The sequence below is a fragment of the Micropterus dolomieu genome, linkage group LG09 (assembly GCF_021292245.1).
Source record: "Micropterus dolomieu isolate WLL.071019.BEF.003 ecotype Adirondacks linkage group LG09, ASM2129224v1, whole genome shotgun sequence".
Taxonomy (NCBI): Eukaryota; Metazoa; Chordata; class Actinopteri; order Centrarchiformes; family Centrarchidae; genus Micropterus; species Micropterus dolomieu.
This window is the reverse complement of record NC_060158.1, coordinates 13,551,231-13,568,362: the sequence shown is the minus strand read 5'-3', so window position 1 is coordinate 13,568,362 and position 17,132 is coordinate 13,551,231. Positions and strand designations below refer to the sequence as shown.

At 40.4% G+C, this 17,132-nt stretch overlaps 1 protein-coding gene across 5 annotated transcripts in view; it reads right to left on the bottom strand.

Moving 5' to 3' along the window:
- Nucleotides 1-17,132, bottom strand: part of trps1 (trichorhinophalangeal syndrome I) — a 118,194-nt gene that overhangs the window by 88,997 nt on the left and 12,065 nt on the right. For all 5 annotated transcript variants that reach the window (XM_046058698.1, XM_046058699.1, XM_046058696.1 and 2 more), the window contains exon 2: nucleotides 8,905-9,374. In XM_046058698.1, coding sequence (XP_045914654.1) covers nucleotides 8,905-8,917 — 13 coding nt within the window. In that variant the 5' untranslated portion in view covers nucleotides 8,918-9,374. The remainder of the gene's footprint in view (nucleotides 1-8,904; nucleotides 9,375-17,132) is intronic.

Genomic DNA, 17,132 nt, shown 5'->3' with positions numbered 1-17,132 from the left:
CTCTCTCTCTCTCTCTCTCTCTCTCTCTCTCACACACACACATACGTACATAGACCCCTAAAGGGGCCTTTTTCCACATTGGGCCATATGGTGCAGACAGGCGCTCGGAAACAATTCTCTAAAAACAACACACACTCTGCACTTAGAATCCTGCTTCACACACACACACACACACACACACCACATACACAGATTCTCTCTCTCTCTCTCTCTCTCTCTCTCTCTCTCTAACACACACACACACACACACACACACACACACACACACACCAGACAGTTAAACCTGCTGAATGAATTGCTGCCTTGTTCAGTAGTGCACTAATGGCAAGGAACCTGCCATGGAGATTACCACACACACACACACACGCACACACACAGAGGCTCAGCATTAAGCCTACTAGGACACTTATCCATTAGAGAGGTTAGTTATTTTCTAAAAGTAAAAAAAGTCAAGTAAAAGTAGGTATTCCACTTAATATTCCAACAGAGGCGGTTGTAAATCTACTCTGTTAAGCAGCTGGGGGAAATGTCTGCGAAAAGTTGGAACTCTTCAGGACTACAGAACGGAGCTTGTCCAGTTACACTGGCTAATATAGTGGCTTATATTGGACTTTGGCATCAGACAATGGGCTTTTTCCATGGGCTGGTATCACCCCCTGGAGATCTTAAAACCTGCATTAACCTTAATAAAATCACAACGAGTGATTGACAAAAGTCCAACCTTCGAGGCAAGAGACAGCATAAAAATATACATTAAAAAGTCACACAAAAAGCATGACAAATAAAACAGCAGCAGTTCTCAAGTACAATCACATGCCAAAGTTAAACAGATCTTAACTAAACAAAGCACAGACACCTCCTTATTAAGTATGCCTTCAATTTGGTGCTGGCTTTCATAGCATTTCTATCAATATATACTGCCAACGCTTTTGAAGTTAATAACAGTAATAATGTAAACCCAGTCCCACCCAATCTTTCATTCATAACTTTATTTTCTGTAAAGGTATTTAAATCTATTTCTCTGCCAATCTTTCAATGTCCCCTTTCCCTCTTGTAGTCAAAGACACAGCAGGTCGTCAAATATTGCTAACAATATGGAACGTTTCATGTTCCATTACTGGCAATTGGCTCTGAAAGGATTCAGGAGTCAAATTCAACAGTGTTTGTTATTGCAGTCAAACGTATCCGAGGGACTCAAAGCAGCTGGAGTCAAGAACGTCCATTCCCCAGGACGATTTACTCAGTGCTGATTCTTTAAGACCAAATAAGTGACTCAGAGAGAGAGCAACACTTAATCATCTCACTTAGAGTAAAACCTTTCATATGAACAGGAAACAAACATAAATAATGTACTATATACAGCAGTGTTTCCTGTATCAAAAGTTAGGGTTCCAAATACTACTGTAACAATTTAGATTTTTAGTTACTCTCTTAATGTATTCATTATTCATAAATTAATGTACTGTTAGATGTACCAGTAGCTAATACCAATAGCTGCTACTGTTGTTGGAAGTACTGGCATTACCTACTGTCTATCTATACTGTCTATCTCCAGCTACTGGAAGGATTGGGAAGTGAAATGGAGTTATGAAACAGAGAATGAGAGGAATACAGAAATCTTACTTCATACACACAAAAAAAACTCAACACAACTTACACAAAAGAGGCAAATGCTTACATATGCATACTGAACGCTAAATAGGCAACATACTTCTCTTCCTTTGTTATTCACAAACACTCATCAATTAGTACTAACTGACAAAGTAAATTTGGTTGTCCTACTGGGTTGCAAAAACATGAAATATAAATAAAATTTACCCATCCTCATCTCTGCATGAAAAAGCTACATTCAGTTTTTCCAAAGCATAAAGCCAACACAAAGTGTAAACTTTTTTGAATAGCAAGCTATGCCGGATCTCCTATGGCGAGTGAAACTGTAGTAGTTAGTAAAGTAGTAAGCATAACCTCCCATTTTTCACCACCAAATTCTGCCCCCAGCTGCTGAAATCAGTCCTACATATAGCAAACGAACATTCAACATTAACAATCATGACATCAACAAATAATGTATTGCTGCAGCACACATTTAAAAAAAATTCTCTGTCAACAGCTCTCTTGTTCTTGTTTGCAATGCTCGTTTCTTCCTGTTTATCTCTGATGGCAATTTTGTGCACACATTGACCCACACACCAGCAATCCTTCTGCACTGGCATTGGCAACACAGACAAACAAACACAGCAGTCTCCTGTGAAACTCACTGCAGCATGATGACTGACTCGCTTGCATTTGGATGTGGTGGGCACCTGGAGCTGAAAAAACTACCAGTTGGAACTATCTGTCTGCCCCCAGCTACTCTGTTCTCATTGTTCTGGCAAGTTGTTCTGCTGCTGCCAGGCGGCCTGGCTGCTTTAGCTGGTCATGTTGGCTGCTAGCTGCAGCACCACCGCTAGCCACTAGCCTGTCAGCTCCCAGCGCCTCTTGTCTTTATCGTTTCAGATAGGGGAGCTGGTGCTGCCGAACTGGCAGCAGCACTATCAGCAGCGGCCTGAGTCTCTGCCTGTCTTTGTTGCATTTCTTCAGCAGTGAACTCAACACAAATATGCACAGATTCTAACAACATGTTATAAAATGTGAAGTAATCCATAAATCCACTATGCATGTTTAAGTGGAAGTTGGCTGATCTCTGCCAAACTCTTCCTACACTGTCAGTGAATGGTCAATGGGAGTTGCTACAGTGATCCAGAGAACATCTGCAAGTACAGCAGGTAAAGGCACGTCATCCCCCATGACTAATGCATGGTAAAAAATTTTGAATATCAGCAAAATGCTCCTTTAAGCAAAAAAAAAAAAACAGCATGAGTTTTTGTCAATATAAGCAGCCACGTTCTAGCTGACTTGGCACTAGCTTCTGTACCTCAGACAAGGCAGCGACTGCAGAGTGATTTTTCCTTCCAGACATACCAGGAGCAGCACACAGCTGTATAGTTCACCAGCATATGGATTAAATAAATACAGTCTGCACAGAGCTTGTTAACACTTGTTCTCTTGGCTACAACACACTGTTGTAGCCAAACTGAACAAAAAACACACACACCCACACCCGCGCACACCCAGACAAGGGCACAGACACAAGCTGCATGCAGACAGAAGCAAAAACAGGTAGCCTCGCACACGAGCAAACATCATTAAAGAGTAAATTTGTAGGTGAATGGATGCAGCACGGTTATTGTGGGAGCAAGTAGTGACACATACACAGGTCTAAAGGCCTCAGGGAAGCGCATACTAACATTCACACAGAGAAATACATATAGACAGTTGGGGAAAGCTTTTGATAAGAACTAAGTAGCGTGTGTGATAGTATTTAACATAAACTCCATAATTTAACAGTCTCGAGCAAGTGTCTGTATTTGAGTGCTAATGTGGTACTACACCTAACCATTTTTTCTATTAGCATTACTTAAATGTGTTGGAGTCTCATATATACATAGACCCACACACACACACATATAGTATGTAAGTAATTGTATAGTGCTTTTCACAGACCCGCACAACACACACACACACACACACACACACTCAAGGAACACTGAAATACTGAACCACTAGCTGGGGTCTGGTCTCCCTTTGGCTATGTGGTCAGTTGCTAATCTAATCTGATTAATGGATTTCAAGCCCTGCTCTGCTACAAACTGAGAAACAAGACATCAAGGAAGATAAATTGGTAGAAGCAATGAAAACTAGGTTGGGTCCATTGCAGCTGCTTTGCCTAGTTACCCTTCTTAATCTGATTCATGGATTCCCCCCCGCAGAAAAGCTGGACAAGAAAAAGCACCCTCGAAATCAACGGTGGACAATTAACACACAAAGCTGCCAGGTGTTTACGCGAAAACTCTCAATAAAATAACTTTCCTGCTGCAATAACAGGAGGGTCAAAAGGCATACTGTGCTCAGGCTAAATTCTGATTAAGAGTTTCCCACAGTTTGGTTACAGTCAAGTGTTACGGCAACCTCTCTATACTGTATATGGCTGCCAGGTTTGACAAGGTTTAAGGGCCGCAAACAGGGGGTCAATCTGGGATGAGAAAGAGCTATCAGTACTGGGGCTAGCTTCGGGACTCAAGTGCCCCATGGACTGGCCCAAGATTGAGAAAAGGCATACGTGTACATGGGCCGAAGTCATTCATCATGAATTTGGCATGAGTCTGGCAACTATAGACATGCCAAAGTAAAGTTGTTGTAGACAATGTTCCTACTTTCCTATGCACAGATACAAACATGTGACACGCTGTGACAAACACCATATTGTAATTTATATGATGGTACTGTACTGCGTGCATTGTCGTTACTGTACTGAAAATTAACGTGAGCCAGGTGTCATTCTCATTAAAGAAGGATGTCTTACAGAACATCTTTAATGAAGCTCTGCCGAGGAGATCAGAGTGTGAACACCAAAATTTGAAGAATTCCTTTTGGTCCACAATATTATCCCCCTGCTATTCCTAAAGCTGATGATACACGGGGCAACTTTTTGAGCAATCTTGCTGGGCAATCTTGCTTGTGGCAAGCCCAACTATGTTTTGACTGGATAGCGGTGGAGAGGAGCGGGTGGCAGAGTTGTGGGGGAAGGGGATTACGGTAGTAATCTTTTCTCATTACCGTAATTTTTAGCTGAACATTTATTCTGAACAACCAGTCTGCTGGATGTTAGACTCAAATGCATTGCCTGTGTAACGTTGAAATCTGGAGTCCTCATGTATTGCATTCTAAGCGGAGATAGTGAGTCTCTACGATCCAAGACTCCAAGAAAACACCGTTATCTGCCAGACTTGAGCCTGAACTACAGTGTCTCCCTATCAGCCCAGCGGTTTTCACTGTGACAGGGAGAGAGACAGAGCTGTGTTTAAGGAATCAAGGATCAGTCTACTTCTGAGGCCTGCTTGTGACCCGAGCGTGACCTGTATATGACCCGTACCTCACCTGTTAACCGAAATTAAGCCTACTAAGAACCCCCACCCCACACACACACACAAATAACTATAATACAAGAATGTAAACAGACACACACTCCACACAGAAATCCTTGCAGAAAATGAGACACAAACACACACACACATCTGTCACTTTGAGCCTTGATTGATTCTGTGCCCTTATACACAAGCTGATCATTAACAAACCAACAAATTAAGTCATTAATTGACTTGACAGCTGGTGACACCTCTTTTATCTATCTCTGTCTGCATAATTAATAAGCCTTAATTGGAATTAATTTGAATTAATTGTTGTTTGGGATTTGGGGGACAAAGAGAAAAACCTACTGTGTGAGTGCATACGTGCATGTTTCTGTGTGTGTGCGCGTGTCTATCTGTATGTGTGTGTTTAGGAGGGGCAGAGGTTTAATGCTCTCTGTACAGAATGATGAATGGGTATCTGTTGCTGTCCCACACACACACACACATACAGAATGAAACACTAACACCAAAACCTGCATGTGCGTGTTCATTTATGTGTGAGAACGAAATGTGGTACATCTCGCTGTAAAGATGTGAATGTGAGACGATGAGATCATCAGAAAAACACACACACACAGTGAACTAACCTGTTGACCCATTTTTGTGCAAATAGGTCAACAGGTAGCTTACAGACATTTGTTGATACACTGTCTACTGTCTACAGGGTCTAATGTGACTTTTGGTGTTTGTGTGCGTGTGTGGGAGAGACAGGGTGACACACAGAGACAGACAGTGAGAGGATGACAGAAAGAAAGAAAAGGCGTTCTACTGACAGACGAGAAGAAAAAACACATGGGGATTCACTGCCTCAGAGCAGCGAAACTCATTTGTGGGGCACTACATCACAGAAATAAACCCCTAAGTGTCTTAGTAATGTGTGTGTTTGTGTGTGTGAGCGTGTTTGTGTGTAGCATCAGAGTCAAACTTGCTTGTGGGCCTGACTGAATTGTCTCCACTCAACATTCCTCAGTTTTCTAAAACTCCAAATCTGACTTGTACTGGCACATCAAAGACAACATAATACCACAATACACACGCACACACACACACACACACACACACACACACACACACACAGAAGCATGCATGCACATGTGTATATACACAGTTGAAGGCATGTAAACGTACACATATGTAGACACAGTTGGACACGCACACACACACACACACACACATACACACACACATACACACAGACCACAGCTAAAAGCATCAGGCAGCTCAAAGCAATCCGCCCTGCTGAATAACATCACCGAGCAAAGCCACCATGCCACATAATGAAAAACATACACAAACACACACACATACAAACACACATAAACACTTGTCCGCACTTGTGTGCGCAAAAGGCCTAATAAGTACGTACCCAGTACCATGTACTCAAACTTGCACTAATCATTTATCTATACAAACACGCTAAAATAACAGACATCCCTAGAAATACACGGCAGGAACACGCAAAAATAGAAAGTAAGATAGTCTCACTGAATTTGCCCTTAAAGGTTCAGTTCACCCAAGTGACACACACGCACGCACACACACACACACACACACACACACACACACACAAACGTATTTTCCCACTTAGCCCTGGTGGTGTTAACCCTTACAGATAGATTTATTTGAGGAGATTTGGGGAAATTCTCCTGTACGACTTCTGCCACCACACCGATACAATCAGAATGAGTGGAAATTGGTTTCAAAGCGCTGAAAAATGACATTTGTAAAACTCAACAGTCTCCCGAAACAATATCCCAGTTACTGTGCATAACACAGACACGTCACTGTGGACAGTTTTCACAATTTTTGTTTTACTACTCCTGCAGAAACAGTTCACAATGAAAACTGCCGAGACAGCAGGAAAAAAGAGAGAGAGAGAGAGAGAGAGAGAGAGAGAGAGAGAGAGAGAGAGAGAGAGAGAGCGCATGAGTGTGTGTGAGAAAGAGAAAGGAAACAGAAAGACAGCGCTTCAGGGTGTGTGGTGACACAGGTGTAGGAGGATAACGCAGCAGTTGTATTTGTGTGTGTGTGCACTTGGTACAACTGATGACTATGAGAAAAAAAATCGAAGCAGTCCTATACAAACTGTCTGTGTATGTGTGTGTGCACATTGAAGGCACAGTTTCACAATAGTCCTGATCCAACAAAATACGGTGCGGAAAAAGTATGTTAACAAAATTTACAAACTCATGCTCTGTCTCTCACATACACACCAAGTACAGAGTAGAAGCATTCTGCATAGCATACAGTATAACTCGACATAAAAACGACACAACACACTCAAAATATAGCTTGCTTTACACCAGCACACATAAACACAAACACATAATTTCAACAGAAACAATATAATACTCACACAGTTATTATAATGCACCCCTTCACCACAAACCACTGCAGCTCTGTGCGCACACTTACATAATAACCTCAACTGTATGTATTTGCATTTCCTGTAGTACAATGAACTGTGTGTGTTTCCGAACACATGAATGCACGCAGCAACAGAAAAAAATGGCCTGTTCACACTCAAGGCTTCTTAAACTAATTGTATTCAAAGTTAAAATAAAGCCCTACATTTTAATAACAGGCACAAAAGCGTCCAGTTATACATCATCACCCTGTAATTGCATGCTCACAATCACTATCACCAATCTACCAGATGTTAACTGCTTGAATTTATCACTGTAGTGGTGGAGTAAAAGTTTACAGTATTTGCAAAGCGAAATAAAACAGTTATGTCAGAGAGGATAAGTTAACGAGACCCGCGTGGTAACAATTACTTACATATTTTGCTCTGAGTATGTATGATCTTACCTTTCAAACAAGTGACCAACTAGCTACCACTAAACTTTACTGAGTGTGAGGAACTAATGAGCTCTGTTCCTAATGAGGTTTACTGAACGGGCGTGCAACAGAGTAGGCATGATGGAGGAGCAGGTAATGCTTGGCGAAGAGTCAGTCGCTCGATAATGTCAAAGACATTCTTCAGCCTTTTCTTGAATGTGGATAATAATCACACACACGGTTTCCCGCCTCACAAGTCAAGCAGCTAAGCCTGAAGACCAGGGCATATGTAGCATACACACACTCACTTCCTCCAAGGGTGATGACTAAGAGCACTTTTTCATAATACTTCTCAGAATACCGTTGCTCTGCATAAACGCCATTTTATCAGCAGTCATTTAGTTTCAGTAAACTATCCCCTGGGCCGTTCTGGCTAAAGGCAACAACTCTAATCTACTAAAACCCACATACTGGTTGAGATTTGAGTAGCCGGTTGAAACTTCTTTCTTTCATCTAAACAAATGATGAATGTAGTTTTGTGTTTATTTGTTTTTAAAGTTTAAACAAAAACATGCCTCATGCACAACCACACACACTCAAACTCCTTTGTATTCGATAATGAATAACATATTTTGCAGTATGCCTAATAAGGTTGCAATGTATTTTTTTTATCAACGTAAATTAGAGCAGTGCTTAACATTGAAGGCTAATTCTACAGTATTTGTTTATGTGGTAAACACAAAAACTAAACAGACATCGATTTGAGATCAATTGATAACCAATAATTACTCATGGCCTCAGATATCATCGATATCTAACAATAAATCAGAACAACCAATTGATAGAAAATGAATGACCAATGATCACATACTACTAAATGTTACTGAAGGGTGCAGACATGTAATTTAAATACATATAATAATTATTTATACATTAGTTTGTATTTCATATATAGTAAAGGTGTTAAAAGTTGTTCAAGTATTTAATTTTGTCAAATGAGTCATCACATAAACCTTGTGATGGAGATAATAAGAGTTTTAAAGTTACTACAAAATATTGAGGGATTCATGATTTTAAAAAATGACCAGCCTAGATTAAAACATATATGTCCTACCTCTGCTGTTCATCAGGTTACAAAAACATCATGGCTGACTCTTGGCATCAGTTCTGTTGAAGCGGCTCGATTCGACCCAGCGCCGCGAAGCTCCGTCCAGCAGCAGCCAACAGTTCGGCTACTGGTCCTCCGTACTCCACACGATAATGGGAAGCAGAAAACCAGGTGTCGGGCCCTAACTAATATCCCTCCATTTCTTTATCAGGTCCACGTAACTCCACACACGTCCGTGAACATCAGAGCAAAAACATTTGTTTAAGAAGTTCTTTAACTCCGTGTAGAATCAGCCAGCTTTGGTCCAAGGATGTTGCTCCTCTTATGCTTAACAGCTGAGCAAAAGCAGCTTTGAGTTAGATCAGGTGTGATGTAGATCCATGGAAGAAGTATTATGATGGCTGCCCTTCTTGCTGTCTGGTCTTCGGTTTAGGTCCTCAGTCACGGTTGTCAGAATCCAGCATCACCTTAACAACCTGGAAAATGACAGAAGGACAAATAATGTTAGAAATGAGCACATTCTGCATCATTTACTGGAACCTATTTGAGCCAGACTTCAGACATTTTGTCCATATTTCATGTATACTGAAAACAATTTCGTCCACACATCCAAGGCATCTAAATTACTGGCTGAACAATAAGCGGAAATATTTCTCTGCTGAGTCCTTTAGTCAGTAAAACTCTCGAATTGTACCAGTTTTGTTTTTAACATCATAGCTGACAACTGACAACTCCTTCCACGTGTGAAGCCAAGCCACCAATAGTTTATCTGTAAAAAAAGATGTATGCTATTGACAAGAGAAACCATCAACCAGAGTTTCTCAAATGAAGAAACCTGTTGTATTTTTCTCTAAAATCTGCCATTTACAAAAAGAATGTGAAAACGGTGTACCATCTGCCTTTTTTAAAAAGCATGTGGTGAAGGCCATGCTCAAGGAAATTAATAGCAAATGCTTTTTTTTTACAACAAGCTTGTATATGTGTGGAAGGGAGGGGGGCATTGTTGAAGTCGGTGCGGTCTAGTAACAGCAAAACAAACTGGTCAGCTGAAAACACTTGAAATTAAAGTGTTTCGTACACTGTGCTGCCAATAAATTGGTGACAGGAAAAAAAGCGCAAGGAATTAATTCAAATTAGAAAACAATTACAGCCTGCGGTAGCAATCAATGGCACCAGCACACAACTTCTCTCTTTCTCTGTGTTTCTAAAATTATTATTCACTTCATTTCAATATTGATCGCTCTATGAATCAGAACAAAGCAGTCATCAATGAGCAATTTCAAGGAAATCATACATAAATTCATTTCTGCGTATTAAATGTCCAGTGGCTGTGACCGTTGACAATTGTATTTTCTTTATCCGGTAATGCTAGTGTTAAATGTCAGACTCTCCAGTTCTCAGTTCCCCCTTTTGTTGCCCCAACCACAAAAATCACCCCACCCTCTCTGTCTGTACCACTCCCCTCTCCCTCCCTCTCTCTGCCACCTCTTCTTCTTCTTTCCATCCGTCTTGCCTCGTTCTCCCTCTCACCGCAAATCTAAATCTGAGTCTGTATTTATACAAAGCCAGTTTCCTTGGGTCAGTCTGGGTAGTGTGTGTGCACGTGTAGGTGTGTGTGTGTCTGTGTGTGTCTGTGTGTTTGTGTGTGTATCAGTGGTGGATAAGAGACAAGTCCGACTCTTCACAGACACACACACATAAATACACACTTGCGCAAAAACTAACTTCAGAGCAGAGTCTACATTTGGGACTTGTTTCTTGGTAGCTTATAAAGCCCGTTTCATCTTCTTCATTCTGAGGATGTGCATATTAAAACAGTCTTTCTTTTTGCCATAACAGAACTATTAATTGTATATTTCCACCACATGGTGCCCTGGAAGTTGAAATGCAAAGTAAATAAACAAGACAGCAAAAGAGCTGGAATGGATGCGAAGGAAGGGCTCTTTCATATCCCAGGATACCTGTTCTGTGGTTTACCTGGTTCAGTGTGGTCCTGACCACATCCACATGCAGTTCTGACTTTGTTTGGACTATAGATATAAAATTAAGCCATGTGAGAGCTGGAGTGTGTCATTATCTGAATGTTTCCAAAGAAAAACGGATTGCTGGCATGAAAATTAAGGCACATTGAGTCATTACTCAAGTGTGAGTCATTTAAAGGCCCTCCCATCTTAAAACAGTAATGTTTTTGAGGATATAAAGATTATATCATATTACACATATTACATATTTTTGAATAAAAGTGGTCGATAGTTTCTAGGTAGACATCCGGTATCCCCAACGAGGACATCTAATATTTCTCTGCTTAAAATGTAAAATGTAAATGCACACATAACATGGTATGGGGACTAAATGCAAACACGTAGATACAGGCAAACAAACACAAAGATCACGTTCATCCATTGTGAGTATTCTCCCGGCTGTAAAATCCTAACTGTGAAATAACACTAAGCGCGCGCGCACACACACACATACACACACACACATATGCTTCCGGTTATTACATGATTGACCACATAATAGCATTAGCTATTAGAGCTGAGAGAAAGTAAGAGCGTTTTTCTCCATGAACAAAAGAAAGAAAAAGAATAACTGCAGGGTGACTTATTCATTAGTATTACTCACAACAGGAAAAGAAAAAGGGAGAAAAAAAGTTTGCTTTTTCTTATAGAGTGAGTGTGACTCTAAATATTTTCCCTGTGGAGCTCTGACTCAGTCGAGCTGCTGCTTACTCATTTACTCAATCAATGTCTTTCCCTGCCCCTATGTATTTCTCCTTATCCTCTTTTTTCCCCCTTTATTGCTACACCGTGACATATCTCATTTTTTCATTCCCATCTGCAGCTACAACTCCCATTTCCACATCTCATGTCCATCAACTTTTAACTCTCCGTCTCACTTTTCCTCCCTCTCTCCCTTCCATCACTCTGTCTTTCCCATCAATCCGTCACTGAGCTCTCTGTCATTTTCATATGCTTCTTCTGTCTGTTTTTCCAACTGTCATTGTGGCTGAACCCCCCCACCACCACCACCACCACAGCTGCCTCCTCCTGCGCTCCGACCCCCCTCCACGAATGTGTGTGGTCTGGTCCGACTATAGACCGTTACATTGTCCCAGACAGGTTGGACTGCGCCACTAGCCAGCAGACGAGGGGAGGGGTGGGGGGACGTGGAGAGCGGGGGTTCCTAGGGAATGTTTGTTTTTCTGTTTCCAATTTGGTCCAGCCCGAGGAACTCCACACTCCGCTCTGTCTCAAACACACCATTCATGACGGCCTGACGTACATGATTACACACAAATGCACACTCACTAACTCTCCCTCGCTCACACACACACACACACACACAGACATGTTTTGCATGTACCCATATACACATGCTAAGTTGTCTCATTGCCACCAAAAAACACAAACACACACAGAAAATGTATGTGCACGCTGTGCCACACACACTCCACTCAAATTCATTTTCCATTATTTTTACCATGAAACACAAGCCCTTTAATTTATCTTTGTTCTCATCTTTTATTGTTTTCTGATTTGTTATTTCTAATGCCGTTTCAAATGACATGGTGGTCAAACTAATTATGCTTGTTTCTTCCTTGTCTTTCAGTGATTTTTCCTCTGTCCCCGGGAAAATGATTGTCTTTGAAAGGCCTTTTTGATGTGTCTCAGTACATTTTTAGTTGTTATGCAGAAAGAGTTAAGCCCCATGTTCCACCAATTAGAGCACAGAGAGCACATTGTTTCATATTCAACTCAACAGTTCCATCTGAAATGGATTATTTTGGTCAGTTTTGTTGTTTGGATTTCAAATACACAATGCTGATCTTCGCATGTACTACTAAAACTTTATCTTGTATGAATACAAACAAACAGACCGACCAACAGACAGACAGATACAAGGGCTCTCTTTTCTGATGCGCATTGGTTTGTTTTTAGCTGTCATGTAGACTGAGTTTAGTTTCACATTCCATCAATTACTCATTCGACAGACAGGAAACCACATTGTTTTTTATTCAAATGCTACATGAAAATTACAGGGTTATTCAGTTGTTTGTATTTTAAATTCACAAAGCGTGATGTTTAAAAGTTCTAAGAAATATTTCAGACAGAAAATCAGATATCACAGTCAGACAGACAGACAGCATTGGCAAGCAGATTTTTCTTTAACTGTTATTTAAAAGTTATATAATTTTGGGTTTATCATCGACCAATCACAGTGCAAATGTAAAATACTTAACTGTACAGCAAAGCTCCATCAGAAAATAACGACATCTGAAACACATCTAAAAGTTACTGTTGTTTTGGGTGTGCCAACTTTGCTAGTGTTACAAACGCATTAAACAGTCAAGGTAACTGAAAACAAAAGTACATTTTATTACATTTATTTTATTTAAAAATGGTCTGAAAGCTCATAATTATTGGTTGCAATTGTTCTTTTTATGTTTTGAATGCTAAAAACATGATGACTATGTTTAAACTATGCTTGCCCTGGATACACAGGCAAGCAGGAAGGCTAAAGTAGGTCTCTATTTTTTTCAGTTGTTGACTCATCACGACTGTAACATGGATTTAACAATAGAAGCTCAATACAAGGCAAAATAGCAGAAAAACACAGCAGGAAAAGGAGCTGCATATGTTCTTTTTTTCCACAAAATACAAATAAAATGTTCCAAAAATGAGTTTGCAATTAGCTTAAAAAGGACACAGCATTGATTTGTATAGTTTTAGCAAAATGATCACTTCAATCAGGGTATCAAAAGTATCTTCTTCTCTATCCACAGCTACATCTATAGTTGTCATAGCACCCTGGATCAAGGGTGATACAGATGCCACTTTAAGTGAGTTTCCTATGTTTACACAGCTTTTGTGGGCTGATGGAAGAGAGAGAGAAAAAAAGAAACAATACAGTTTTTATACTTGGCTCGAAAGTACTAGCATGATAGCTCCCAGCGGAGGACAAATCAGAAAACAGACCCCACTACGAGCAGTTGATGAGCAGCTGACACTAAGTGCTGGTGTCCGAGTCAAAACGGCGCACTGGCGACTGTCTACGGTTACATACAGAATTTCTCACCGTTCCTAATGATTTCCTTTTGACGGATGACTCAAATTCACAGTTTGAATTAAAGTAGGGCCAAAACAATTAGTCAATTAGCAGATCATCAGAATAATCGTCTGCAACAATTTTGATAATTTATTAACTACTTTAATTATTGTTCAAGCAAAAATGCCAGCAATTCCTTAGTTCCAGCTGCTCTAATGTGAGGACGTGCTGCTTTTCTTTGATAGGAAATGCTGGTCATTTCGGGGGGTTTAAACAAAACAAACAATTTGAATACATCAGCCTGGCCTCTGGAAAGTTCATTTCAGGATTTTCTGACACCATACGGACCAAACGATAAAATAATCAGCAAATGGGTCGATAATAAAAATAAGCATTATATGCAGCCCTAAATTAAAGCTACTAGAGGTTATCTAATCATGTGTGCATTTGCATGCAGTAAATAACATAATCTCACTTTACTGACACAAAATGAACCTGCACCCTGTGCTGTGCACTGCATTTGTAATTAGGTCAGATTCTAAATATTGTTATCAAACTTACACCGTCTCTACATGGATTTGCTTTGCTGGTGTGTCTTGTTAAGCTGCTTGCCTCTACAGGTAAAGGCAGCTGCTATTCTATGAATTAGCAGAGACAAACAAAAGAGCACAGCAGAAACTTTATCAATGTCGTTCTGAGACAAGAACATATTGTAACAGGTTACTCTCTCGTGAACAACATCAATCAGTAACCTTGATCAACCAGATATTTCAGCTGTTGAGGTTAAAGCTGAGGGAGTGGCTTGTCTTTTCATTACTGTAAGCAGAGCTTTCAAGTTATGCTCTGACACAGATGCACGTGCTCATCACTGACACACTGCCACTTCCCTGTAATAGATATGTTCCTCTTAGTGCCTCTTAGCGCCTATTAAACAATCAAAGGAATGGTATCAGTCCACTTCTTCCCGCAAAGTGTGAGTGTAGGCCTATTTGCGGATATAGCAGATCTGAAGGGCATGACAATGTTCACAACACTCAAATATGTCAAAATGTAGCCGGTAATTTCGGAATTATGATTGTTTTATTTATCATATTTTTTGACATTTTGCTTTCATTCGAGAGTCGACAGTTTGTCATCGAGCAACAAAGGTCCCCAGGCAGACACTGCGATTACATGGTATGACCATAGGCCACTTATCATTAGGGACTAGAGACACCCCAAACATGTTACAGAACTTCTTTATAAAAAAATCAATAAAATAAAAGAGTTAAATAACAGCTTATATTGGCCCATTAATTTTAACTATTTGCTATATAGAACTATAAAAACACAGAGAATTAAAACTATTAGTCATCATGTTAAAAATGAGAACATTTAAATAATTGCACCTGTAAAGTAGCTAACTTATTTAACAGTTTATTTACTGAAATAAACTACACAACGCTTGGCAATGGAACAAATAAACTAATAAAGGATTTATCAAAGATTCAAGATCAAGTTTGTGAACTGGAAAGAAAAGTTTCCAGTTTTGCTGGCTTGCTGGCCAAGGTAGCTCCTTCAGCAACAAAGCTTGGTTAACTGCTGCTGGTGGCTGGTAGGGGAGACAAACCTACCAACCACAGTCAAGACAGTATCCACATTCGCCTGGATGGACGGTGTGAATGTCCCGCCTTGATGTACGATAGTAGCAGGGAACCGGGAGCTGCATAAATCAACACGGGGCCTGTTGATTTTGACCTCGCTCTCCACAGCTAAGACTCATACATCAAAAATAATGGAGAACAAACTCTGCTTCAGTGGTAGTTGTAGGCGTAATGGAAGGAACTAGTAGCTGCATAAATCAACATGCTGATTGTTGATGCTTGCCTAGCTGTCTTTTCCCCAAAAATACGGAAAACAAACTGCAGCTCTGCCAGAAACACACACATACATCTCACCAGTCTACGCAAGTGTGCCAGGCATATCTGATGATTTTAAACACACATACACGTACGCATGCACACACCGCTGTGTGTGTGTGTGTGTGTGTCATGATTTGGTTTGTCTCTGTCTGGGTAAGCTCAAACATTACGTCAGTCACACACACGCACATCCACTGACAGAAACACGCTGATACACTAGACTGTGCACATACGGCTACGCACTCGCAACTCAACACAACTCTCTCTGTCATGTATACACACACACACACACACACACACACACTCTTTCCACTCCTGGAGAATCGGACGTTTCCTGCTAGCGGCCGGCCCGACGGGAAAAATGTCTGGACAAACTTAAGACACACACACACATACACTGACACACAACGGAACATTTTCAACCCACAATGTTGACTTTATATTCCTTTCCAGAGCCATTCTATCTGCATACTGGCCAAATGAAGCAGCATTCCCTGTTCAACACTAACGGGAAGCAAGACTGGGAGGTTCCAGGGCCTCAGTGATGTCAATGCAGTGCTGGACTCCATTCAAAAACTGGACTTTAATCAAAATCCAAAGCCAAACATGACTACTATCACAGTGAGTCACTGTAATTTCTTTAATGCAGGATTTTCACAGCAATGAAAAGATTCTTTACTGCAATATTTCTCAGTTTCTCCATCAACAGTACGTGTAGTGCCTAACAGGTTTTAACTTTCCTTTGAATGATTCTTCTATGAAGCTACTAGTGACCAAATGCCAAACCATCTTTAGCAACGAATTTTTACAATGATGTGTTGATCATTTGCAAATAGAGAAAGTGACTTAATATCTTAGAGCCATATCATTCCAAGGTTTACAATTCAGATTCCACAAACCACATAAAAAAAGACCCGCAATAATTTTTTGAAAACCGATGAAAACTGTGCCCTCTCCTTTTTTGCAGTTTCACACAACCTATAAATTAGTTCAGATCTCAGTTCAGGCACCAAATCATACACAAAAGGTGTATTAAGAGTGTATGCACATCAAGAGGACAGTCATATGATACAGTTTGGATAACAGTAGCCCAAATACACACTCAGTAGCCACTTCATTAGGTACACCTATTCAATCTAATGCAATCACGTACAACAGATCTGGCAATATCTTTACAAAGGTAATAATAGCCAGTTGCAATTAAAACTTTCTGAGAGGTGTTAATTCAACTATATATTTATTATGGAGGTTGTCTTTTGCAGTGATGTTCACCTGGACTGCAAT